Below are 25,706 nucleotides of genomic sequence, written 5' to 3' on the forward strand. Positions count from 1 at the left end.
AATTTATGCCCTCTCAGGTGATTTTTCTGAGCTAGAGGAAGAATCCCATCAGCATTGAGCATGCTTAAACCATTCAAGGCTTTATACACCTCTATCAGATCACCTCGCTGGTGCCTAGTCTCCAGACACTGTAATTTGCAAAACTTAAGCCTTTCTTCGTAAGAGCACCCCTTTGTTCCATTCACTAATCTTGTTGCCCTTCTCTGTACTCGTTCCAGCAGCTCTACATCCTTCTTGAAATGAGGCCTCAAGACCTGTATACAGTACTCTAGGTGTGGCCTGACCATCGCCTTATACAATTGAATAATCACCTCCTTATCCCTGATGGAAAAATTCCTGTATATCATTGACAATACTCCATGAGCTACTCTTGCAGCCCATCTGCACTGCTCAGAGAACTTCAAATCTGCCTGCACAACCACCCCCAAGTCCCTTTCATTCTCTACCACTGTCAGTGTAGTACCACAGAGTTGATACGTTGCTCTGGGGTTGCTGTTTCCCATGTGTAGTACTTTACATTTGTCAATGTTAAACTTCATTTGCCACCTCTCAGCCCATCTGCTCAACCTTTCCAGATCCTGTTGCAGCAGCATAGTGTCAGTAGTGTCCTTGACAACCCTGCCAACCTTTGTATCATCTGCAAACTTGGACATTAAGCCCGATATACCATCATCAATATCATTTATAAATACAGAAAACAATAATGGACCCAACACTGAGCCCTGAGGGACTCCACTAATAACATCAGTCCACGATGAGCAGTGTCCATTGATTACCACTCTCTGTCTTCTCCCCCTCAACCACCCCTTTATCCATAGCAGCAATTTGCCTCCAATGTCACACTGCTCCAATTTGTGTAGCAGTCTTCCATGTGCAACAGTATCAAAAGCCTTTCTAAGATCCAAGTATATAATATCAAAGTTATTCCCTGCATCCAGTTCTTTTGTGACTGCATCATAGTATCCAATCAAGTTGGTCAGGCAAGACTTCCCCTTAACAAAACCATGCTGTGTCTGAGCTATAACTGAAGTCTTGTCTAAATGATCCTGCAGTGCTTCTTTAACCAGTGCCTCCATTAATTTTCCCGGAACAGAAGTTAAGCTCACAGGTCTATAATTACTTGTGTCAGCCTTTGATCCTCCTTTGTGAATTGGGGTCACATTTGCACATTTCCAGTCTATGGGTACCTCCCCTGAGTCCAAGGAAGCTCTCATAATTATGGTTAAAGGTTTGCTTACTTCCTTTGCTGCCTCCTTTAATATAACTGGATAGATCCCATCCACCCCGGGTGTCTTTCTTGTGTTTATCTTCAACAGTTTCTCCTCCACTTTACTCCCAGTTATTTCAAGATTCTGTAGCTTACTGCTAGAGTTGAATACACCTCTGGCATTCCCCTCGCTGAATAACTCCTCATGTGTGAATGTCGATGCAAAATATTCATTTAGTTTGTTAGCTACCTGAGCAGGATCATCAACACTTGACCCATCAATATCAAGTGGACCAATCTGATTCATCCCCTTCCTTCTAGAGTTTACATAAGTAAAGAACTCTTTGCTGTTTTTCTTTGCATCCCTAGCCAAGGATTTCTCGTAATCTGCCTTCGCCTGCCTAACCTCCTTTGTAACTTGGTTGCATATCAACTTGTATCTATCATAGGCTTCTGTGTCATGTGTTAATTTGTATGTATCCCATGCATTTTTCTTCTCTGCCATATGCCTCATTAGTTCATCTGACATCCATTTAGGCCTAAACCGTGAACAATATTTCTTAGTTGGTATGTAAAGCCTAGTAGCTTCCAAGATAAGTTCTTTGAATGCTTCCCATTTTGAATTTGCTGTTGGTAACATCATCAGTTGGTCCCACTGTATAGAATTTAAATACTGTCTCAGTCCATCGTAGTCGCCTTTACGGAAGCAATAACCCTTCCCTTTACCCCTAATGGTAGTTACCTCTTTGAGTAAATCCCACTTCAGCACACTGTGATCACTGCCACCTAGTGGTTCATTTATCTGCAGATTCTTAATGCATGAAGAATCACTGCTGATAATCAAATCAAGAGTATTACTCCCTCTAGTTGCCTCCCGAACATGCTGATGTAGAAAACAATCATCCAATAAATCCACAAAGGCCCTGCTAGTGTGTGAATAACCAGCCCCCAAATTCCAGTCAATATCTGGGAAATTAAAATCTCCCATTATAAGACACTCTGATTTACTGGCCCACTCTATTTCCCTGTACAGTTCCTTATTATACTCATCAGAGTCATTAGGCCTATAGCACACTCCTACTCTCAATTTTGATCTCCCAATGGTTATGTCACTCCAAACTGACTCCACACTGCACTGTCCAGCGATGTCCACTGGCTTCATTTCCTTGGTTTTTATGTGTTTCTTAACTAATAGCATAACCCCTCCCCCCTTCCTATCCTGTCTATCCTTTCTGTAGACGTACTCCCCAAATTGCAGTTCTGCATCCCTTATATCTGTGTGACACCACGCTTCTGATATCCCAACAATATCTGCCTTCGATGTTTTGAGCAATACCTCAAATTCATCAAATTTATTTACTAAACTCCTGGCATTGGTGTACACGCAAGTATACCTGCACCTGTTTCTATTCTTAGCTACCCTAACACAACCCATGTGTTTACTTGTACCGCAATGGCTCCCAGCAGTCTCTGAAATACCATGCATCTTGTTTTTCAGGCTTCTGCTCATTCTAATAGAAGCAGTGCAAGAATCTCTTTCACCTCTGCCAGTGGCTACTGTCAATCTATTGGTCTTTGTCTCCCCCCAAGCTAGCAGTTTTCCGACCCACCTAACACTGCCTCGATAGCATCAGCAAATATTCTTGCACCCTTTCTATTTAAGTGTATCCCATCCCTGTAGAAGCAATCTCTCCTGTTAACAAGTACAGTCCTGTTAACAATTACAGTAATATTGTAATTGGCTTGATTTCAAATCTCCATGTTCATTTTCTGCCTATACCAAAGCTCGCAACATTTGTAAAGCAGTTATTAATCAGTCCAAACTAGATTTCAAACAGGCTAAGGGTAGAAAACTTGCTTCTTGTCCAAATGGCAGCCAAGCATTCTGGTCGCTTGCCAAAGCTATTGACAGCTTTTGCCCACCTCTATCAAAACCAAATGGTAATATTGCTATTTCAGCCAAAGATAAAGGTGACCTGCTAGCATTCTATTTTTCTTCCAACTCATGTAGTGATGATCTTGGTATACAACCTCCACCATTCCCAGTACACTCCATTCAGTGCCTCCTGTGCTCTTCCGGTAAAAGGATGTCAGAAGAATTTTGATCAATCTTGATACTAAGAAAGCTCAAGGTCCTGATGGCATTTCTCCACTTGGTCCAAAAACCTGTGTTCCTGAACTGACACCTGTTCTTTGCCGATTTTTTTTTTTTTTTTTTTTTTTGCTTTCTGATTCCAAAGGTGTTTTTCCTTCTGCTTGGAAATTTGCTCATATCCAGCCAGTTCCTAAAAAAGGGTGACAAATCCCTCCCATCCAATTATTGTCCCATTGCACTTACTTCTACTCTTTCTAAAGTAATGGAGAAATCAATTCACTGCCAACTCTTAAGCTATCTAGAAACCTTCCATCTGATCAACAATCAAATGGAAGGTTTCTAGACAGATTAAGAGTTGACCAGTGTGGATTTCGACAGTGTCGATCCACTGGTGATATTCTGGCTTATGTTACCCATCTACAGTGGTGTAGCCAAGGTAGGGTCAGCAGGTACATTCTACCCCCTGATGCCAAAATCTGGTTTTGTGGCACTTTTTATCATTAGGAAATTGGCAACTTTTTTTGTGAATGTACCTGCTGACAAAAAATCCTAGCTATGCCACTGCCCATCTATGGAAAATTCAGCAGATAAGTTTGGAGAAACTCAAGCAATTGTTCTTGACATTTCAAAAGCTTTTGAACGTGTTTGGCATAATGGTCTTGTCTTCTTAATGATGATACAAAGGTTGGCAGGGTCATTAAGGACTCTACTGACGCTATGCTGCTGCAACAGGATCTGGAAAGGTTGAACAGATGGGCTGAGAGGTGGCAAATGAAGTTTAACATTGACAAATGTAAAGTACTACATATGGGTAACAGTAACCCCAGAGCAATGTATCAACTCTGCGGTACTACACTGACAGTGGTGGAGAATGAAAAGGACCTGGGGGTAATTGTGCAGGCAGATATGAAGTTCTCTGAGCAGTGCAGACGAGCTGCAAGAGTAGCTCATGGTGTCTTGTCAATGATATACAGGAATTTTTCTAGCAGGGATAAGGAGGTGATTATTCCCTTGTATAAGGCAATGGTTAGGCCACATCTTGAGTACTGTATACAGGTCTGGAGGCCTCATTTCAAGAAGGATGTAGAGCTGCTGGAACGGGTACAGAGAAGGGCAACAAGATTAGTAAATGGAACAAAGGGTTGCTCTTACGAAGAAAGGCTTAAGTTTTGCAAATTACAGAGTCTGGAGACTAGGCACCGGCGAGGTGATCTGATAGAGGTGTATAAGGCTTTGAATGGTTTGAGCATGCTCAATGCCAATGGGATTCTTCATCTTTCTCAGAATAATCACCTCAGAGGGCATAAATTCAAATTGAGGAAGGACGGATGTCGGATAGATGTGCGGAAATTTGCCTTTGGCCAGCGGGTGGTTGGTTGGTGGAACCGACTTCCATCACTTGTTGTTGAAGTTGATAGCCTAAACAAATTTAAAGCTCAACTGGACAGGTATTTCGAACGAACGGAGGGGTGAAATGGGAGAGGGTTTTTTTTTTTTTTTTTTTTTGGCTGATGCTGAATAAGCTTGCTTTCTTGCATCATATGCCTCTACTAATGCTAATAGTAGTAGTAGTAGTAGTAGTAGTAGTGGCACTTGATGCAAGAAAGCAGTGTAGGAGCTTATGCAGCATCAGCCAAAAAAAAAAAAAAAAAAAAATCACACCATACCCTCCAATTGCCTGTCCAGTTCCTCCTTAAATTTATTTAACCTATCAACTTCCACAACGACAGATGGAAGTTTGTTCCAGCAATTAACCACCCGCTGGCTAAAGGCAAATTTCCGCACATCTATTCTACATCTATCCTTTCTTAATTTGAACTTATGTCCCCGTAGGTTCGTATTCTGAACAAGTGGGAGGATCCCATCAGAATTCAGCGTGCTCAACCCATTCAAGGCCTTATAGACCTCAATCAGATCACCGCGCAGGTGCCTAGTCTCCAGCCACTGCAATTTGCAGAACTTAAGCCTCTCTTGGTAAGAGGATCCCTTCATTCCCCTCACCAATCGTGTTGCTCTTCTCTGTACACGCTCAAGCAAATCTACATCCTTCCTAAAATGAGGCCTCCAGACCTGTACGCAGTACTCAAGGCGTGGCCTGACCATTGCCTTATACAGAGGGACAATCACCTCCTTTTCCCTGCTAGCAAAATTCCTATATATCATTGACAAAACCCCATGACCTGCCCTAGCAGCCTGTCTACATTGCTCAGAAAACTTCATATCTGACTGCACAATTACTCCCAGGTCTTTTTCATTTTCTACCACCTTAAGTGTAGTACCACACAGTTGGTACGTTTCTCTGGGGTTACTTCTACCCATATGCAGTACTTTGCATTTGTCAAGGTTAAACTTCAGTTGCCACTTCTTAGCCCATCTGCCCAAATTATCTAGATCCTGTTGCAGTAGCACACTGCCATTACTGTCATTAACAACCCTGCCAACCTTCGTGTCATCTGCAAACTTCGACATTAAGCCTGATATACCTTCATCAATATCATTGATAAATATACAAAACAACAGTGGCCCCAACACCGAACCCTGTGGGACTCCACTAATAACATTAGTCCACGAAGAGCAGCACCCATTGATTACCACCCTCTGTCTTCTCCCACTTAACCATCCTTTTATCCATTGCAGCAACTTACCCTTAATACCATTCTGCTCCAATTTGTACAGTAGTCTTCCATGCGCAACAGTGTCAAAAGCTTTCCTGAAATCCAAGTATATGATATCAAAATTATTTTTTGCATCCAGTTCCTTTGTGACCACATCATAATAACCAATCAAATTTGTCAGACAAGACTTTCCCTTAACAAACCCATGCTGTGTCTGAATTATTGCTGCAGTCTTGTCTAGATGATCCTGCAATGCATCTTTAACCAGTGACTCCATTATTTTACCCGGAACAGAAGTTAAACTAACTGGTCTGTAATTATTCGTGTCACCCTTCGAACCTCCTTTGTGAATTGGGGATACATTTGCACATCTCCAGTCCGTGGGAACCTCTCCTGAGTCCAAGGATGCTCTCATAATTATGGCTAAGGGTTTGCTTAGTTGCTTTGCCGCCTCCTTTAATATAACTGGATAGATCCCATCCGCCCCAGGTGCCTTTCTTATGTTTAACTTCAACAATTTCTCCTCCACTTTGCTCTCAGTTATTACAAAATCATTAAGCACACTGCTACAATTTGATAACCTTCTTCCATTTTCAAACTGTAATGATTCCTCACGTGTGAATGTAGATGCAAAATACTCATTCAGTTTGTTTGCTATCTGAGCAGGATCATCAACAGTCGAACCATCGATGTCAAGTGGACCAATCATATTCAGTCCCTTCCTTTTAGAATTTATATAAGTAAAGAAATCCTTGCTGTTTTTCTTAGCATCTTTTGCCAAAGATTTCTCGTAATCCGCCTTTGCCTGCCGAACCTCCTTTGTGACCTGATTACAGACTAGCTTATATCTGCTACAGGCTTCTGCGTCGCCTAATGCTAATGCTAATAAGCTTTTATGGTTTGCCAACTAATTTTTGTAATTGGGTATCCAGTTTTCTCTCTGACCACTCAATGTGGGTGATGGTAGATGGCTCTCTGCCTTCTAACTTCGCCACTGTATATTCCCACTGGTTCAGTTCTTTCTCCACTTTTTTCTTCTTGTATATATTAAAGACCTTCTTCCATCAATCAGAAGTCCTATCCTTGGTTTTGCAGATGATAGCACATTGCATTCCACGTTCCAATTAAAGAAACCTCTCTCTGCATAAACAGATTTCAACTTCTCGAATATCCACTATGAATTCCTTAAATTGCTGATCTCTAGGTAATTCTCCAGCAGGGCAAAAATAACTTAGTTGATTTCAATCCTTTTAAAATTCAGACGTCTTATATTTCGCAAAAAAGGATTCTCCTATGCTTATCTTCAATGACACTTGTTTTTTCTATGCAAGATCATATATCTCTATTGGGAATTACCCTCACTTCTAATCACTCTTGGCACAAGCACATTACAAATGTTGCTTCCTCTGCATCTAAAAAACTGGGTTTTCTCTTTTGCTCTCAGCATTACTTTTCTGCCAAACAGCTGTTCACTCTGTACAAACTACAAATCCACCCTACCATGGAATATTGTTTTCATGGCTGGAGTGCCACCAAATTGCTCTCAGGCTTCTAGATTCTATTCAAAAAAGGGCAGTTAGGTTAATTAATGCCTCATCTCTAACAGAGTCTTTCCATTCTATGTCTCATAGACATTCGTTTCTGCTGCATCGCTTTTCTGTAGATACTTCCATGGATACCGTTATTCTAAATTGACTTCTATAATTCCTGCTCTCTCACTACCAAAGCAGTATGAAGACGAGTCGCAACCAGTCAAATTCTTTTACTGTCCAACTTCAAACTCACGGAACTAACTTTTCTTCTTCCTCATTTATAAATTCTACTTCTATTTTCTGGAATAACCTTCCTTCATACATATTTCTTGAAAATCACGATCTACAGAAGTTCGAGTCTAATGTCAACAAGTATCTTCTTTCATCTTCTCAACTTTCGACGCATGCACGGTACTAATTACTATAGATGCTAATAACTTTCGTGTGAGGGGTTTTTCACAAAAAAAAAAAAAAAAATGTGTGTGTGTGTGTGTGTGTGTGTATATATATATATATATATATATATATATATATATATATATACAGGGTGTCTCAAAAATACACGACATAACCTCAGGAATGAGTTCCTCATATATAGACAATAAAAATATTTTATATCAACATAGTTCCAGAAATGTTTGGTTTCCGAGTTTTGAAGGTCTGTCTATGACACTTAACTGTTCAAATCACCTTATAGTAATTGTTCAAAATGTTCACCTTCTGCCTGAATACAGGCCTCACATCGACGTCTCATGGACTCTTGAAGACGATGCCAAATTCCTGGCATGTTTCGTATTGTCTCACAAACTGCCACAATTCGATTGCACAGAGTTTCCACATCAGATACCAGAGTCGAATACACCAATAACTTTAAATGGCCCCTCAAGAAGAAATCTAGTGGGTTTAAATCAGTGAGCGTGGTGTGGAGGTCAGGCAGTTGGTCCACCTCTACCTATCCATGATTGCTCCTGATTTCAGTTCCAGATTTCGGAATGGAAAATCACCAGATTCTGTCAGTAACTTGTGATGAAGGAAATCACATGTGGGAGATAAGGCATTCCGGTTAATAACTCGGGAACCAAGCATTTCCGGAACTATGTTGATATAAAATATTTTTATTGTCTACATATGAGGATCTCATTCCTGAAGTTATGTCATGTATTTTTGAGACACCCTGTATACACATACACAAAATGTAAAATATTATTCAGTTTATTAGCAACCTGCACAGCAGTGATTTTCAACTGACGTGCAATGACTCAGTAGCGTGTCACAGAAAAAGTCCAAGCATGTCACCAGAATTTAGAGAAAAGGTCAAGCTTTGTTTGGAAAATTAGAAAAAATTAACGTAGAAAAGATATGAAAATGTTTTTTGATACACCTCAGTGTCAAAGAAACAATCCTTAGTCTCTCTCAGAAATTGGCCTTTCACAAACTGTCGTATGAAGAACTGGATACATATATAAGCTTTGATTTTGATTTTGATTTGGTAGTTGTTGGCGCATCAGCTTCTGTGGCCATATTGCACCTCCCAAGGTTTTTGCAGTACTTTGATCCAAGCCTGAGGCGGGAATCGAACCCGCGACCTTTGGGTTGCCGGGCAGGTACTTCACCCACTCGGCTAGCCCGGTCGGCTCATATATAAGCACAACTGTTTTCAACCCCCCCCCCCTTTTTTTTCTTATTTTGCATCTGAGATATACAACAAAAGTAGGTTGTGTGCATCAGTTTCAATATGTCCATGACCGTTTGACAAGCTTGTGGCAGTTAAGTAATTTCAAATTGTGCATGCCCATCAAGATCCAAAAAGGAACACAGAGACTGCTGTGTTCCTGTCATGGTTATCATATTTCAGTGTCCTCAAAAGAAAAGCACTCTCTTGCCAGATGGGGAGTAAATTGGTGGAACAATTTTTTGTATCATGTTTATGACATTTCAGTTTTAAAATTTAAATTGGTGTCAGTGTGATGCCAGTTGTATAATTAAACTGCAACTGACTACTATATATTTAATTTATTTAAAATGCAAACTTATGTGAAATAATTACTTTCCAGTTAATTTTGTTTGATTTTCCTGATTTTTTTTAAGTAAACAAAAACAAAATTAAAAACCAAAATACAAGCAAATCAAGCAGTAAAAGATGAAAACAGAGCAGCAGAATCAGTGATAAGTAAAGGAGTTTCAGGTTCTGTTCCTACAGATGCAGCCCCCAGCAATAGCTACAAATCTGATTTAGAAAATGTTCCTAAGAAAGCAAAACTCTTATTACCATAAACATAATGAAAATTATTTAATAATGGGTTTTTCTTGGGTTGGCAAGAAGGACTGTCCAGCACCAGTGTGTGAGTGAGTGAGTGAGTGAGTGAGAGAGAGAGAGAGAGAGAGAGAGAGAGAGAGAGAGAGAGAGAGAGAGAGAGAGAGAGAGTGTCATTGGTTCTAAACAAGCTGGAATGCAATTTTGCAACAAAGCATTAAACCCTTTCAATGAAAACAACTGTTTACTTCAAAAAGACTTTTGGCTGTTGTTGTATCTGGGGGTTTTGGCTCAAGGGCCTCTTGGGCAAACTGTGTCCTCTTCAAGATTTTGAAGGTCTTAATTCTACATGTTATTATGATCAGAGTCAATTAATACAAAGTTATGTGTTTAAAATAGTTAAAAAGTTCTTTGAGATTTGCATCACTGCCAAGAATATGTTACAAATTTAAGGGTTCCTGCAAATTGGCCAGGGGGGGCTAAAGATGAATTTTCGAAGTTGATTGTTGGGGACATTCATTTAGAATACGCTTTTTCGTTAGCAGTGACTGGGGGCAAAAAAAAAAAAAAAACCACCACTGAAGAGAGTTCGCTCTCCCATAAGCAAATACAGATGAGTTGAATGGGAATAACTGATCCAGAGTCTTGTCAGAATCACTTCTTCTCGTCTATTTCTCCTGAAACTAGATGTCCAAAGCCATGGTGCTTTTTTTTTTTTTTTTTTTTTTTAATCTGCATTATTTTATTTTAGGTTTGCCAGAGTTGAAATCATTGTTTACTACATGTTGTTTTAATACTGGATTTTCAGTCAAGTGTAGGGCACTTAAAATTGATAGTAAAATCCAGTGTTGGGATGTTTAGCAGCATCATCTGCTTGTTCATCCCAGGTAATGAACAAGCATCATCCACTCATTCATTACCTATAATACCAACATGACAAGAGATCCAGCAGAAGGTAACCTTCTGGCTAGCTGTTTGATAGTGACATAATTTTAGATCAGATCTCTTTAAGAATGGGTTGAGAAAGAGAAAAAGTAGATTGAATGGCAGTGTTTACTACAGTTCACTTAAGAAGTTTGTGCATATCAGGGATTGCTTTATAGGTGGTTGTTTACGTCATATAGAGTTAGTTTTATTAGAAACAATTCTGCAGTATAGATATAGCATTCAATAGGAAGAGAGTTACTGAGAAGGTGGAAGCTGCAGCACCTACAGCTGAATCTCTTTTGGAGCCATCAGTATAGATATGTACTTTCTCTGAGATTTCCAAGGAATGTGCACTCAGCTAGAGTACACTCACAGACATGATTAGGTTGCCAGAAGTATACATCAGAAGCTAGTGTAAAAATACCAGTTTGATCAAAGAAAGTGTACCATATTACAAGTACAAACTCCAGGCTGTATTAGAGACCTATTTACAAACTATACAAGGACGACACCATAATAACGGAAAAGATGACCTTGCACAACAGACCAGACAAACTCTCATTGACAAGAAGGAAATGATTTTCTACTTGATCGGCATAGCAATCTCCAGAAAACCATCTGCAATGACCATCGCAATCACGTCAACCACTAGTATGGTCCAAAGAGCCTCCATAAGACCTTGGCAGCAATTGGCCTAGCAAGGAACACTTACATGGAACTCCAGAAAGCCAAAATCCTGAATGTAGGATAGTCGTAGAGTTCCTTGATCAACAGCAATAATACTAATAACAGTAAATGCACACCCATGAACTCGGTACCAACACCTGTCACAGGGCGGAAAACATCCCATTAGAAGAAAAATTATTGTGAATGAAAATATGATTAGTCAATTTTTTCTGCAAAGAACTGTTCAAAACAACAACTGGTCAAGTTACTTTTAAGGTCATCAATAATATATAGAAAAATGTAAAATATAGTGGATGTCATGTATCAGTACCTGTACATCAATCATAGTGATGTCTATGACAGGGTCGGTAAAAGAGTTTCTCACCATTGTCAGGCAACACAACCCAATCATTATTGTCATACACTGCTTTTTAAATGAGGAAATTAGTTGTGAAGAGTATTCCAAATGATTTACAAATAGTGCTTGTTTGAGCAGTAAAATTTGTAAATTATATCAAAAGTAGACCTTTGAAAATGTGTTTATTTTCTAAATTAGTGAAGCTATCACTTCCAGTCATTTCACATTGAAATACGATGGCTCTTTAAAGGGTGAATACTGTCATGTTTTTTCGAATTGTGGGACGGGCTTTTCAATATAAGAATTGGAATTTTCTGATTAATGGAGTGATGACGTTTTGTGCTCAAAACTAATATTTCTTGCTGCTACATTCGAACATCTTGATGCATACATGGAAAACAGGAAAACATTTTGAGATGTGTACTACAGCTGATAGGTTATGTACATTTAAGGCCATAATTAATGAGTGAAAAAGACAAATTATTGAAAACAATTTAGGTATATTCCCTTTAACTCAAAAAACAAATTTTAATAATGAAGTTATACAATAATAACCGATAAATTGACACTTTTTTGATAAAATAACAGGCCTTTTCCCCAAATCTTATCTTTGCGAGTTGGCAATTTCATTTAACTTATTTTAAGTAGATTTTGTGTTACTTACTCTGAAATAAACTGATCCTTGGTCATACTAAAGTAATATCATTAATCATTTGATGTTAATAAATAAAATTTTGTTGTTATATTTTGCTATACTTGTGATGCAATATTATTAAATAAAGCATATTAAGTATTCTCATTATGTTTTAACTAAAAAAATTTACTTTTATTTCATGGTGTGTTGCCAAATTAGAAAGGTTGAAAACCACTGATGTTTAGGATTATCAATAGTTAAGCAACTCATCCAGTGGACTAGGGGGCTTAGAGGGGAACAGGTATCCTGTGTGTTATCAGACACTCAGCCTAAAACACTGATGGATCCAATATATCTCTATTACAGAAGATTTAGGAGAAGTCCGGTTGGCCTGCCTCCCTAAAATCCACTCATGCACACCTTCTCGATGGTAAGCCCTGTTACGTCACTTAGGTGGCAACGAACGTGTAGAGTGGTTCTCTTCAAGACGCCTGGTCAGCGTGAAGAGGAAAAGACCAAACCCTCCAGCAATGAGAGCACAACAATACAAATGGCCCTCAGTCCCCAGCAGCTTTCACTCTCCCTCTTACGGCAGCGAGAGGATCAGAGTGGAAGCAGAGGGTGCTAAGAATCTCTGGGTACGACCAGGCTGCCATGCACGGAAATTGAACTTGGCCTGTTATAACGTACGATCACTCATCGGTGAAGACAGGATATTAGAGCTGGAAAAGGAATTAGAAAATGTGAATTGGAATATCATCGGTTTGGCTGAAACAAGAAGAAGAAATGAATCACTTATAAGTTTATCAAGTGGAAATCTGCTGTACACCAATGGAAACAGTGAAAGGAGTGAAGGTGGAGTTGGGTTTCTGGTCCATAAAGATTTTAAAAACAACATTTTGGAATTCAAAAGTACATCACCAAGGGTGTCAAGACTAATATTCAAGATTTCTAAGAGGTACAAGCTAAAGATTATAATGATTTATGCACCAACATCGAGCCATGATGATGAAGAGGTTGAAGAAATGTACACTGAAATTGAGAGTCTTCTAGATGAGCAGAAAACCCACTACACTATTATTATGGGGGACTTCAATGCTAAGGTTGGAAAAAGGCAAAACAGCACAGAAAGAGGAACTATAGGAAATTTTGGAATTGGTGAAAGAAATAAAAGAGGTGAAAGACTTGTGGAATTTGCAGAATCTCAAGGACTGTCAGTAATGAACACTTTTTTCAAGAAAAGGGTGAACAGAAAGTGGACATGGAAGAGTCCAAATGGATTAACAACTAATGAAATCGACTTCATCCTCACTAACAGAAGATATATTGTGAATGATGTTACCGTCCTGAATAAGGTAAATGTTGGAAGTGATCACAGAATGGTAAGATGTACACTTGATATAGATGTAGGAAAGGAAAGGAAAAAACTGACTCGAGTAAATAATACAAAGGTCTTTGAAATAACAGAGGAGGAGAAAAAGCAGTATGTACTGGAACTTAAGAACAAGTTTGAGCTTCTGCAGACTGCTCAGGACCAAGATATTGACGAGGAATATTACAACTTTCTGAAAGTGATCAAGCCCAAGAAACCTATAGGGAAACAGAAATCCAAAGAAGAAAAAATTAGTCAAGAAACACTTGTCATGATGAACCAAAGACGACAAATGAAGAGCAAGAAAAACACTGACAGGGAGAAAATTGAGTATACTGAGTTATGCAAAGCCATTAGAAAGAGACTCAGAGAGGACATAAGAAGATTTAACACAAGAAAAGTAGAACAAGCATTAAGGGAAAACAAAGGATTTAAATCAGCAGCCATGAGCAGTAATACAGAAAGACAAATGATACTGAAACTGAAGAATAGCGATGGTGTACTTATAAACAGCAGAGAAGGCATAATTCAAATAGCAGAAGACTACTATAGAGAATTATACAAGGAGCGATGGAATGATACCAGCAGTGGGGAACATGGATTGCAAAGTAGCAACACATACGACATACCCGATATTCTTCCTGATGAGGTAGAACATGCATTGAAGAAAATGAAGAATCGGAAAGCCCCAGGGGAAGATGAAGTTACTGTAGAGTTGTTAAAATTGGGAGGAAGAGACATCACACTAAAACTGGCAAGGCTCTTCACAAAGTGCATTAGAAAAGGTGTGATGCCTAAGCAGTGGAATAATGCAATCATAGTTTTGCTGCATAAGAAAGGAGATAAATCAGAAATTGGAAATTATAGACCAATTAGCTTGTTATCCCATATCTACAAGTTGTTCACAAGGGTCATCACTAACAGATTAGAAAGAATACTTGATGAGAATCAACCGAAAGAGCAAGCTGGCTTTAGGACAGGATTCTCAACTATGGATCACTTCATGTAATATCACAGCTAATGGAGAAAGCAAATGAATATAAAACACCATTATGCCTGGCGTTGGTGGATTATGAAAAGGCGTTTGACTCCATACAGCATAAGGCAATGTTCTGGGCACTGGAAAGACAAGGCATAGATACTCCATATATTATGATTTTGAAGAAAATATATGAGAGTGCTACATCCTTTATTAGACTAGACAAAGACAGTAGCAAATTTAAAATCGAGAAAGGAGTTCGACAAGGAGACACAATATCTCCGAAGCTGTTTACTGCTGCCCTTGAGGAAGCTTTCAGAAGATTAGACTGGTCGCAGAAAGGAGTCAATGTGAACGGAGAGTACCTAAACCATTTACGATTTGCAGATGACATTGTGGTCATAAGCCACGATCCCAAAGAATTAGAGGAAAATCTTAATCAGTTATGCACAGTTAGTAAGGATTTTGGACTAAAGATGAATATGGCTAAAACAAAAGTAATGATGAACAAGTATGCCACGGAAAGGGAAATAATGATTGAAGGAGCAGTAATTGAAAAGGTGGAGTCATATACTTATCTGGGACAAGTTATTAGCTGTAATAATGATAAATGGCTGGAAGTCAAGAGAAGAATAAATTTTGGATGGATAGCATTCAGGAAATATAGTCACATACTGAAGAGCAATATCCCAGTCTGTCTGAAACGTAAAATAATGAATCAATGTATACTCCCCACCATGACTTATGGAAGTGAAACTTGGGCACTCACCAAAAGAATGGAGGAGAAGCTAAGAACTACACAGCGAAGAATGGAACGAATTATATTGGGAATCAGACTGTTAGATAAGAAGAGAAACACATGGATTAGACAGCAAACTCAAGTAAAGGACATTCTTATCAAAACTAAAGAACTAAAATGGTCTTGGGCAGGACACATAGCTCGAAGACATGATGACAGATGGACTAAGAAAATAACAGAATGGTACCCAAGAGGAGCTAGAAGAAAACCTGGAAGACAAAGGCGGAGATGGATAGATGAAATTCATGAGTTTTTGAGTAGTAAATGGATGGCCAGTGCTCAAAACAGAAGGAACTGGAAAGTTGCTGGAGAGGCCTTCATCCTGCAGTGGATTGAAAATGGCTGATGATGATGATGATGATGATGATGTTCTTCTAGTGTTAAAATACACAAAGAATTCCTTGCTACTTTCTTTGCACCCTTAATCAAAGTCTTCTCACAATCTGCATTAGCTGCCCCCTCCAAGTAACTCCGGACTAATTTTTACTTATTGTCCCCTCAATTTATTACTCTTCTTAGTAGTAGAGAAGAAAAATGCATGGGATGAGAATAAATAGAGGGGGACACATAAGAAGCTTAGTTACCCCATATTATTTCTTTGAACATTTCCCAATTGCAATTTTTAGCATTAGAGGGGCCCACAAAAGAAATCTTTTCTCTACCATTGACACTACCCTTTGAATTATCTTGTATGTTGGCCATTCTGTATTCTATATTAGAATCCTATCTCATCAGTTTACAAAAAAAGAAAAAAAGTTTAAATAAAAAGATATATTTAAATAGAGCATTAAAGAAAGGAATGCAAATTTAGCTCTTTGACATATTTAACCTATTTATGAGGGCATTTTAGTGCAGATGTGGTTAGCTTCCATTGTTCTCTCACCAGTATATAGTGTTTTATATTTGTGTTATTTTTGTTTTTCTGATTGTCAGAGTGACGTTATTGTTACAGTTCTATTAGTTCTTAATTTTAGTAATTATTCTCTTGGCTCTTTTTCCTAAACATTTAATATAATATGCAGTTATCGCTTTTATTATATCTAAGAATGTATGCTTCGTTCATCATCATCAGGCGCCTCCGCAGCCAGGTGGGAAGGGCAGCAGTGCGTAGCACATGCTTCCTTGATTAGACTGGGGTTCGAGCCCGTCATCACCAAATACGGAGGATGCGGAAAGGTCAGGGAATGACCACCGCATAACCCAGAGCAATATGGCCTTAGTTGCTAATGCTCCTAAAAACCAAATAACAAACTTTGTTCATCATTTCAAGTGCACTATGTTGCTGTTTATCAACAAAGCACCGTTCTACCATTTCTACTGAGTTTAATACCTGCTGTAGACCCCTTTTCTCTGTATAACGTGCACTAAATTCTGCCAAGTCCTCCACTTGAGAAGTGAACACTTTCTATTTATATACTTCTAAAATGCAAAACTGCACCCAGTTTCTCACTAACAGTTGGGTGTAGTTTTTTAACACAAAGCCTTTAGTGTCCTCTTCAAGTCACAATAACTAATCTCTCTGGACCAGATCGATTTTACACTGCATTTTCAGTATTTTTAGTGCTTTTATTGAAACTTGGTTTTTTTTGCTTAGTTTGCTATGCTAATATTGTATCTTTTCCAATTTAATTTTTTTTTAATGTAACCCACTTTGAACTGGCTGTCACAGCGAGCCACTGTGTTCTTGTTGATAAACTGACTGATTGCTTTATTTACCTATTTCAGTCCCATTTAAATACTGTTCCTTCTGTGACAGAACTTGGTCTTATGATATTTACAAATAACTATGTATATCCAAGAGTTTACCTAAATTTACTACTGTTTTAAATTGAATAACGATCATCAAGGTAAATTCATTATTTTTTAAAAACTGTAAGGCACCATTATGAACAGTTTTAAAATTATCTGGTTCTGTCATCAGACAAGTACTCTCAATTAATGACCTCATGTTCAGTGGTGAATAAATATATTGAATCAAAACAAGTCAAAATGTGTACAGATGAAAACTGTCTACAGTAAAGCATCACTATATAACTTTTGTTATGTGCATAATATAGTCCCAATTACTAAATACCATTGGTGCAATGCAGCAGTTTAGCAAAGGTGCAGGGCACTATTTCAACACAGGTAGCAAAATAGTTATAGAAAATAATGCTACACTTGTCTTCTTTACAGTCTCGGGCTCCCTCTGCCCTTTCCCCCCACAGTAAGTGACAAAACCTGGGAAGATACATTTATCCATATCTGAGTCAATCTAAATTTACTTGTTGTTGTTGTTGTTGTTTTGGTGTTTATTGGCGCATCAACAACGGATATCATAGTGTGCCAGTTCATTTGTTATACAATGTTCTCTTTATATAAATTTTGTTCGAATGTAAAAGGTTAACTGTTTCTGTGGTATTGTACTATTATTTACAGCAGATGGTATATGTTGATTGTTTGTATGAATATAAAAATATCTGACACGTGTTCTTTGTCACCTATAAGATCTTTAAGGGTGATGTTTTGGTTTCCTTTATATAATGATGAAAAAATTCGATATCAATCATTTTCATATGTTGGGCATTCTATAAGTATATATTTAACTGTTTGGATAGTATTGCATACTTGGCATCTTGGGGGTTCTTCTGCATGTAATAGATAACCATTTGTGAAATGTGTATGGCCTATTCGCAGTCTGGTCAGAACAACTTCTTCTCTCCTTGATTTCCTTGTGCTCAACTTTTGGTTTTATTTCATATAATTTATTCCATGTTTTTTTTTGCCAGAGTTTTTGCCATTGGGTTAGACAGCGATTTTTAATGATTGGCTTGTAGTCCTTATGTGGAACTGTGAAATATTGTTCTTGAAGGTTAGTGGTTGATTTTGCAATTCTATCCGCTTCTTCCTTTCCTTTTATCCCTTTGTGTCCTGGTATCCAGCAGAAAAGTATCTCTTGTTTTTTATTTGTGAAGCCTGTTAGTATCTGTTTAATTTGCCAGCATACTGGATGGGTTATATTGCTTGTGTTTTGTATGGCTTGGATTACACTTAATGAATCACAGTATATTACTGTTCTCAAGTGGTAGGTGGTTCTGAACTGCTCCAGGGCTATCTGAACTGCTACTAATTCTGCAGTATAGACACTGCATTCTTTTGGGAGTTGGCGTGACAGTGTAACATCTGGGAATACTGCTGCTGCTCCTACATGGTTCTCTGATTTTGATCCGTCTGTATATATTGGTATGTGATTGGGATATTGCATTCTATGTGCTGCATGCAGTTGTTGAAAGTTGCTGTCTGATAAAGTATTATTATTCCAGTTTTGTGTGAGGAGTTCATAAGCTGTGGTATGGTTTATCCATGGTGGATCTATATGTCCTTCTTGGTTTGCAACGTTATCTATTTTGAGATCATGTGTTATCAGTAGCTCCTGCAGCCTGATGCCTGGTTTGCTATTTTGCGGTTCCTATATATGTTTTCCCATTTTGGCGAGAATAAAGTTGTCCAAGTCGGATGGTCTTTTATGGGTCTTATCCTGTAAGCATACAGCAGTGACAACTGTTCTCTCCTCAGGAACAGTGGTGATTCATTAGCCTCTGTATAGAGACTGTATATAGGGGATGTGCGGAAAGCTCCTGTTGCTATTCGCATTGCACTATGGTGAATCGGACTAGCCACTTGAGGGCTCTCTTTCTTGCTGATGCATAAGCCGGTGTTCCATGATCTATTTTTGACCTTACTAGTGCTTTATACAAGTTGAGCAGCAGGGTATAACGGTCTACCCCCCAAGATGTTGTTGTTAAGACTTTAAGAATATTAAGTTGTTTCATACATTTTATTCGTAGTTCTTTTACATGTTCTTCAAAGGTCAACTTGTCTAGAAAGAATAAGTCCAAGAAATTTTACACTTTGTTTAACTGGTATTGTGTTACCTTGCAATATTAGTTCAGGTTCAGGGTGTACATTTCGTTTTCTACAGAAATGTACGCAGACTGTTTTTTCTTTTGATATTCTAAACCCGTTTTTCTGGGCCCAATGACTGACGTTGCACATTGTAGTTGTCTTTCTATTGTTCCCATGTTCTGTGCTTGATTTGAAATACTGAAGTCATCTACATATAGTGTATATGACAATGTGGGTTGTAGTTGTTTTGTGATGCTATGCTATGCTATTTATTTTTATGGAGAATAGTATGGCACTCAGGACAGACCCTTGGGGAACTCCTTCTTGTTTATATGATTTTGACATGGTGTTTGGTACTCTAACTTGAAATGTTCTATTTTTCATGAAATTTTGAATGAATAGTGGTAAATGTCCTCCGAGTCCTGCATCGTGGATATCTTGTAATATACCGTGTCTCCATGCTGTGTCATAAGACCTTTTCTATATCAAAAAATACAGTAACCATATGCTTTGAGGTTATAAATGCATCTCTTATATCTGCTTCTATTCATACAAGGTGATCTAATGTGGATCGATTGTGTCTAAACCCACACTGCATATTGGTGAACCAGTTAGTTGTTTCAAAAAACCAGACTAATCTTTTGTTGATGATCTTCTCTAGTACTTTGCTTAAGCAGCTTGTGAGGGCTATCGGATGATAGTTGTTTGGGTCCTTCTGATCTTTATTGGGTTTTTGGAAAGTTAATACTATTGCATGATGCCACGCTTCAGGATATTGGTTTTCTAGAAATATGCGGTTGTACAGTTGAAGGAGGTTTTCTATCTCTTCCTGCTTTAGGTGTTCAAGCATATCATAGTGTATGTTGTCTGGTCCAACTGCACTTGGTTTTGTTTGTGATACTGCTTGACGTAATTCATGTATTGTAATTGGTTGGTTGTAGGGTTCAATCCTTTTAGTATCAAAATTAATTCTGTTTTTTCCCGTTTTCTCCTTATAGGTCAAAAATTCAGTAGTGTAGGATTGTTTTGACGATACTTTAGCAAACGTTTCACCTAATATATTAGCTATCTCTAATGGTTCGGTAATGCTTTCTCCATTCCAATGTAATACTAGTGATACTTCCCATTCATTTTTCCTATTTTATTCCATATTATTTTTGTGTTTGTTGTTCTATTTATAGAGGAAGTAAACTGGATCCAGGAAGTTTTTCTGGCTTGTTTCCATGTATACCTAGCTAGCGCTCGTGCTTGCTTAAATTTTATCAGATTATCCGTTGTAGGATATCTCAGGAACTTATTCCAAACTTTGTTTTGTTGTCTTCTTGTTTTCATGCAATCCTCGTCCCACCAGGATTTTGGGTGCAATGGAAAACGAGTTGAGGTTGTGGGTACTGTTTGTTCGGCTGCTTGTATTAAGGTATCTGTGACGTGCTTCAGAGCGTCATCGACCGATGTTTCTTGGATGATTTGTGGATTAAATATTGCCAGTTCTCTAAATTTTTCCCAGTTACCTTTTTCTATTTTCCAGTGGGGTGGTCTGTTTGGATGGCAAGAAGGGTTTCTGGTCAGTACTGTGATTACTGGGTAGTGGTCACTGCTGTATGGGTTTTCTATTACTTGCCACTTTAATTCCTGTAGAAGGGAAGGCATGCATATAGTTAGATCTACTGCTGAGGTTGTACGACTAGGAAAGTGAAAATACGTATGTTTGCCATTATTGAGTAGAGAAAGGTTATGATGGGCTATTATTCTTTCTATTATCTGTCCTCGTCTGTTGATTTCAGTGTTTCCCCACAGTTGACTATGCCCATTCAGGTCTCCCATTATACAGAAAGGTGATGGGAGTCGGGAGATTAGTTGGTCTATTTCCTCAAATGGTATATCTGGTCTTGGTGGAAGGTACACTGAACAGAGGGTTACCCTAAATTTCAGTGTTATTCTTACCGCTATCGCTTCTATATTGCTGTTTAAAGGAATGTGTTCGGTTGGGATGTGGTTATGGACTAAGATGGCTACTCCTCCATGTGTTGACCTTTCTCTTAATCTGTCTTTCCTATACATTCTATAATTTTTCACTGAAAGGGTGTCTTGTTGTCTAAGGTATGTCTCTTGCAGACAAAAGCATATTGGCATATGTTGTGTTATTAAATACTGGACATCGTCGTAATTGGCACATAGTCCTCTACAGTTCCACTGGATGAACTGATCCATTATTTGGTTTTTCTAGGGCTTCCGGGTTGCTTCTGAAATGGAGCATTCTTATGCCTTGTCTTATCTTTTTTAGGATAGTTTGGCCGGTCCATGTCCATATCTTCTGTGAAAATTTCTAATACTGGTTTCGTTGTGATGCTGATTTGTGGATATCTGTTCTGTGTGAAGAGAAATTGAGGTATTCACTGTTTTCTCCTGTTTCTGTGCCTTCAATCCAGTAGATGATTCTTTTGGCATCATGGAAATTTCGGTTTGAACTTCTACTGATTTATATTGGATTACTGCTTGTGCATACGTTGGCTTGTTTGTAGGCCGTGGCTGTATTATTCTCCTTGCTTCTTGGTACGTTGTGTTGTGTTTTGTTTTGTATTTCTGAATTAGTTTCTCTTGTTTCCATTTTTCACATGTTTTTGAGTAGGCTGGGTGTTCCCCTTTACAGTTTGTACATTTCAAGATGTTGGCAGAGCAAACTGTAGTCTCGTGTTCTTTAGAATCATATTTTGCACAGGTTGCTGAGTTTCTGCATGCCATTTGTGAATGTCCAAATTTCTGACATTTGTAACAATGCAGTGGATTTGGTATGTATTGTCGTACTTGGCAGTTCAGATATCGTGCTTTGATTGTTGCTGGAGGTTTTGGAGTATTAAATGTTATGATAAGGGTTCTTGTTGGAATTATATTTCCATCCCTTCGGATATTAATTCTCTTCACTCCTGTAACTCCTTGGCTTCTTAATTCTTCTGTGAGCTTTTCCTCTGACACATTTAAGAGGTCCCACTCTGAGATCACCCCTCTGGAAAAATTCAGTGTGTTGTGTGGTGTTACAACTACTGGCATTCTTCCAAAAATTGTTGTTGAAAGTAACTTCTCGGAGTGTTTGGGATTTTCTGTTTCCATTAGTATGTCTCCAGATCTCAGCCGTCGAACTGACTTGGGAGATCCTACTAGACCCTCTAATGTTTTCTGAATAACAAACGGAGACATACGTCCTAATGTCTGATCTCCTGTCGTATATATGACAATGAATGTTGGTATTTTTGGTGGGTCCATATCTGTCTTCTGTTTCACTACTTGGTAGAGCTTTCTCTTGAAGCCCTATAGTACTAGTAGTTATTTTACTACTTATGTTTGCTCTTTTGGCCTTAGGAGTGTTACTTTCCTCTCCCAGGTTACCAGCCCCGCCACGTGGAGGCAAGAGCAGTGCCTCTTAGTGACCAAGTGGCTGCGTAAGTTAGATTAGTAAAAGTGAGAATAAGAGAAAAAATAAGAAAGGTGAGTTTCCTTTCTGTGTCTTCACTTACTGATTGTAAGATAAAGAGCTGTTTCACAAAAAATAAAGGGAATTTAACAATGAAAATTAAAGAAACTTGTATATTTTTTAGAACACTCTATATATCGCTGGGAATCGCTTAGTCACTAATAAATCGCTTGGCACCTGGGGCCGTAAATTTACTAACATCATTTTAAATTGAAGAATATTACCAAGAAATGAATCCCATATTCATTAAAATATGAAAGGCACTGTTATGGGATCTGTTTTGGAAAATTTATTTGGTTTCATCAGACAAAAGATAGTGTCAATTAGGTCAGTAATTTTTGGCCTCACTTCAATAAACATATATGTTTTTAAAAAGTGCAAGTTCAAGCTGGAGGGAAAAAAAGTATCCCCAAACTATTAGAAGTATCCCTACTTAACGCTATTTATGTGAAGTTTTTCTGTCTTTATTGAAGGCAGAAAAACAAAAGAAAATGTTAATTTCCAAAAAAAAAAAAAAAAAAACCCTGAAAAACCTGCAATTCATCAAAAACTCATCACCTTATCTAGAACTAAAAGTAGAGCTCCTGACTCCAATTTATTTTTTAAACAAACAGCTGTGTTCACTTTGTTTTAACTACTCTAGTCATGTGCACATAATCATCTCTTACCCAGAACTGTGCGTATAAGCTGCCATGAGATAGATATTTTCAAACATATGAAGAGACACCTTCTCCCACAAGGTTTTAGTTAAAACTTCTTCCCTAAAAGAACAAAGGAGAAAAAATTCTAGTTAACACTTAATTTATATATATATAATACACAACATACTACCAAAAGTCATTTGATAGTTGGAATTCAAAAGGGGGGGGATAACGGTTAAATGTTGTGGGGAAATGTTTGTACATAAATTATACCGAATAAATGCAAGTTTGAATATGATGCAGTAAGTATCATGGAACAGAATACTTTTCATAGTATGGAATAGGTTCACTGATCGCCGTGTAACCCTGAATGCCATATCCAACATTTTGGACAACTGTGTGTTCTATATTATTCCAATTTATTAAACACCTTCCAAAATTTTAACTCCCCATGTCACAAATCAATGACTGTGAATCCATGATTTGTAGGGAATAATATGGAAACACTATAGTGGCTAGTAAAGAGCCTTGATCCCAACATACCCAAGCATCTTTGGACCAGAATGGAGAATTAGGGCACGTAAGGCAGCGCTTTTGTTAGTGGAGCTAACAAATACTTTTAAGGATCAGTGGAACACAATATCACCAGCAGAAATTAGTAGTTTCCACAATATATTGAAGTAGTAGTACAGCCAGGGCCAAAGAGGTGCATGAGGTGCTAGTTTTTGATTTGATTTGAGTATTCTTGGAGCAAGAGCTGCTGTGGCTAAAATGCACCTGGAGGGTTTTATACGGCAATTCTGTTCATGTTTATATTTTATTGGGAATGATTTCCAAGGGTCACAGAGTGTCTATAACTTACTGCACAGATATTTGAGTAAATATTTGATTACAGAACTTTATTCCCTTGAGGAACTGAAAAACATCTGCTATATTATGCCTGTCTTCCAATATGATTTTGAGAGTGAGGGAGTGATGCTTGGTTATTAACTCCTTAAAGCAGTTTCGGCATTCGGCTTCAAAAGCTTGAACAAGTAATTAGTATGTGTTCTACTGTTTGTTGTGTGTGTGTGTGTGGCAGATAGGACATTGGGGAGGATCCTCGAGTCGCAAGGGATGACAGTGGCTAAAATGAAAGTGTCCTATTCTTAACCTTGCAAGTATCACTTCGTCATGTCTGTTTTTGTTGTATGCTGGATCGCCATGGTTGGAGTAAACTTTTAATTTGGTGCAATTTGTTATTGGTTAGAACTTGCCATTGTTACTGCCAGTGATGTGTCCCGCTATGATGGATAACTAGTTTGTAGTCTGAGAAAGGAATGTATTCGGATGCAGATATGTTGCCATTGGCTTCTTCAGCAGCTTTGTCTGCTTGTTCATTGCCATATGTTCCGACATGACTTGGGATCCAGCAAAGTCTAATGTTATGACCTTGTTCAATGAGCTTTGATATTCAGCATGGGATTTGTTGCAGGAGTGGATGTTTATTAGAACTGACATTTTCTATAGCTATCATGGAACTAAGGGAGTCTGTGAAAATGATGCTGTTTTGAGAGCCTTGAAAGTTCAATTTGATTTAAGGCTAACATAACGGCTTGCAGTTCTGCAGTATAAATGCTGCAATATTTTGAGTCATTGGGCCAATGTGATATCTGAAGAATAAACTGCTGCTCCCACTTGAGATTCAGTTTTTGAGCCATCTGTATATAGGATGCAATGATCTAAAAATTGTGACTTGTAAGCAGCATGCAGATGTTGATACATTGAAGTGCTTGTTTGTCCCAAAGTGGAAAGAAGTCGTATGTAGGCTATTTGATTATCCATGGTGGTGTATACTGCTTCGTTAGTGGAGTAATCAAATCTAGATGAAGATCTCTACTGAGGAGAAGGTTTTTTAATCTTATGCTTGCATGTTTCTTATTGATTCTTTGTTGTTGTTGTTGTTGATAATGTTGTTCCGTTCTGATGTAAAAGAGTTTTCTTGGGGGGGGGGGTTGACCTGGTAGGGATTTTATTTTAGCTCCATAAGAAAATAATTAGTTGTGTCTTCTAATTCGTGAAGGAGGTTCTTGGGCCTCAGCATACAGGCTCTGCACAGGTGAGGCACAGAAAGCTCCAAGAGCTATTCGAAGTGCACAGTGACGTATTGGGTTGAGCCGCCTTGCAACACTAGATCTTGCCAAGTCATAGACTGGGGTACCATAGTCTAACTTAGACCGAATGAATAAGCAAAATAAACAGAATAGTAGTGTTCTATCTGCTCCTCAGGATAT

General features: G+C 38.3%; 1 protein-coding gene across 4 annotated transcripts in view; it reads right to left on the minus strand.

The window, feature by feature from the left end:
* The window catches only part of Opa1 (Opa1 mitochondrial dynamin like GTPase), a 648,761-nt gene that overhangs the window by 167,440 nt on the left and 455,615 nt on the right, over nt 1-25,706 (minus strand). For all 4 annotated transcript variants that reach the window (XM_090383387.1, XM_090383386.1, XM_090383389.1 and 1 more), the window contains one exon: nt 23,461-23,553. In XM_090383387.1, the coding sequence (XP_090239513.1) occupies nt 23,461-23,553 (93 nt within the window). The remainder of the gene's footprint in view (nt 1-23,460; nt 23,554-25,706) is intronic.

This window comes from Mastigoproctus giganteus, chromosome 10 (genome assembly GCF_048544385.1).
Source record: "Mastigoproctus giganteus isolate SK-2022 chromosome 10, ASM4854438v1, whole genome shotgun sequence".
In the NCBI taxonomy this organism is placed as follows: Eukaryota; Metazoa; Arthropoda; class Arachnida; order Uropygi; family Thelyphonidae; genus Mastigoproctus; species Mastigoproctus giganteus.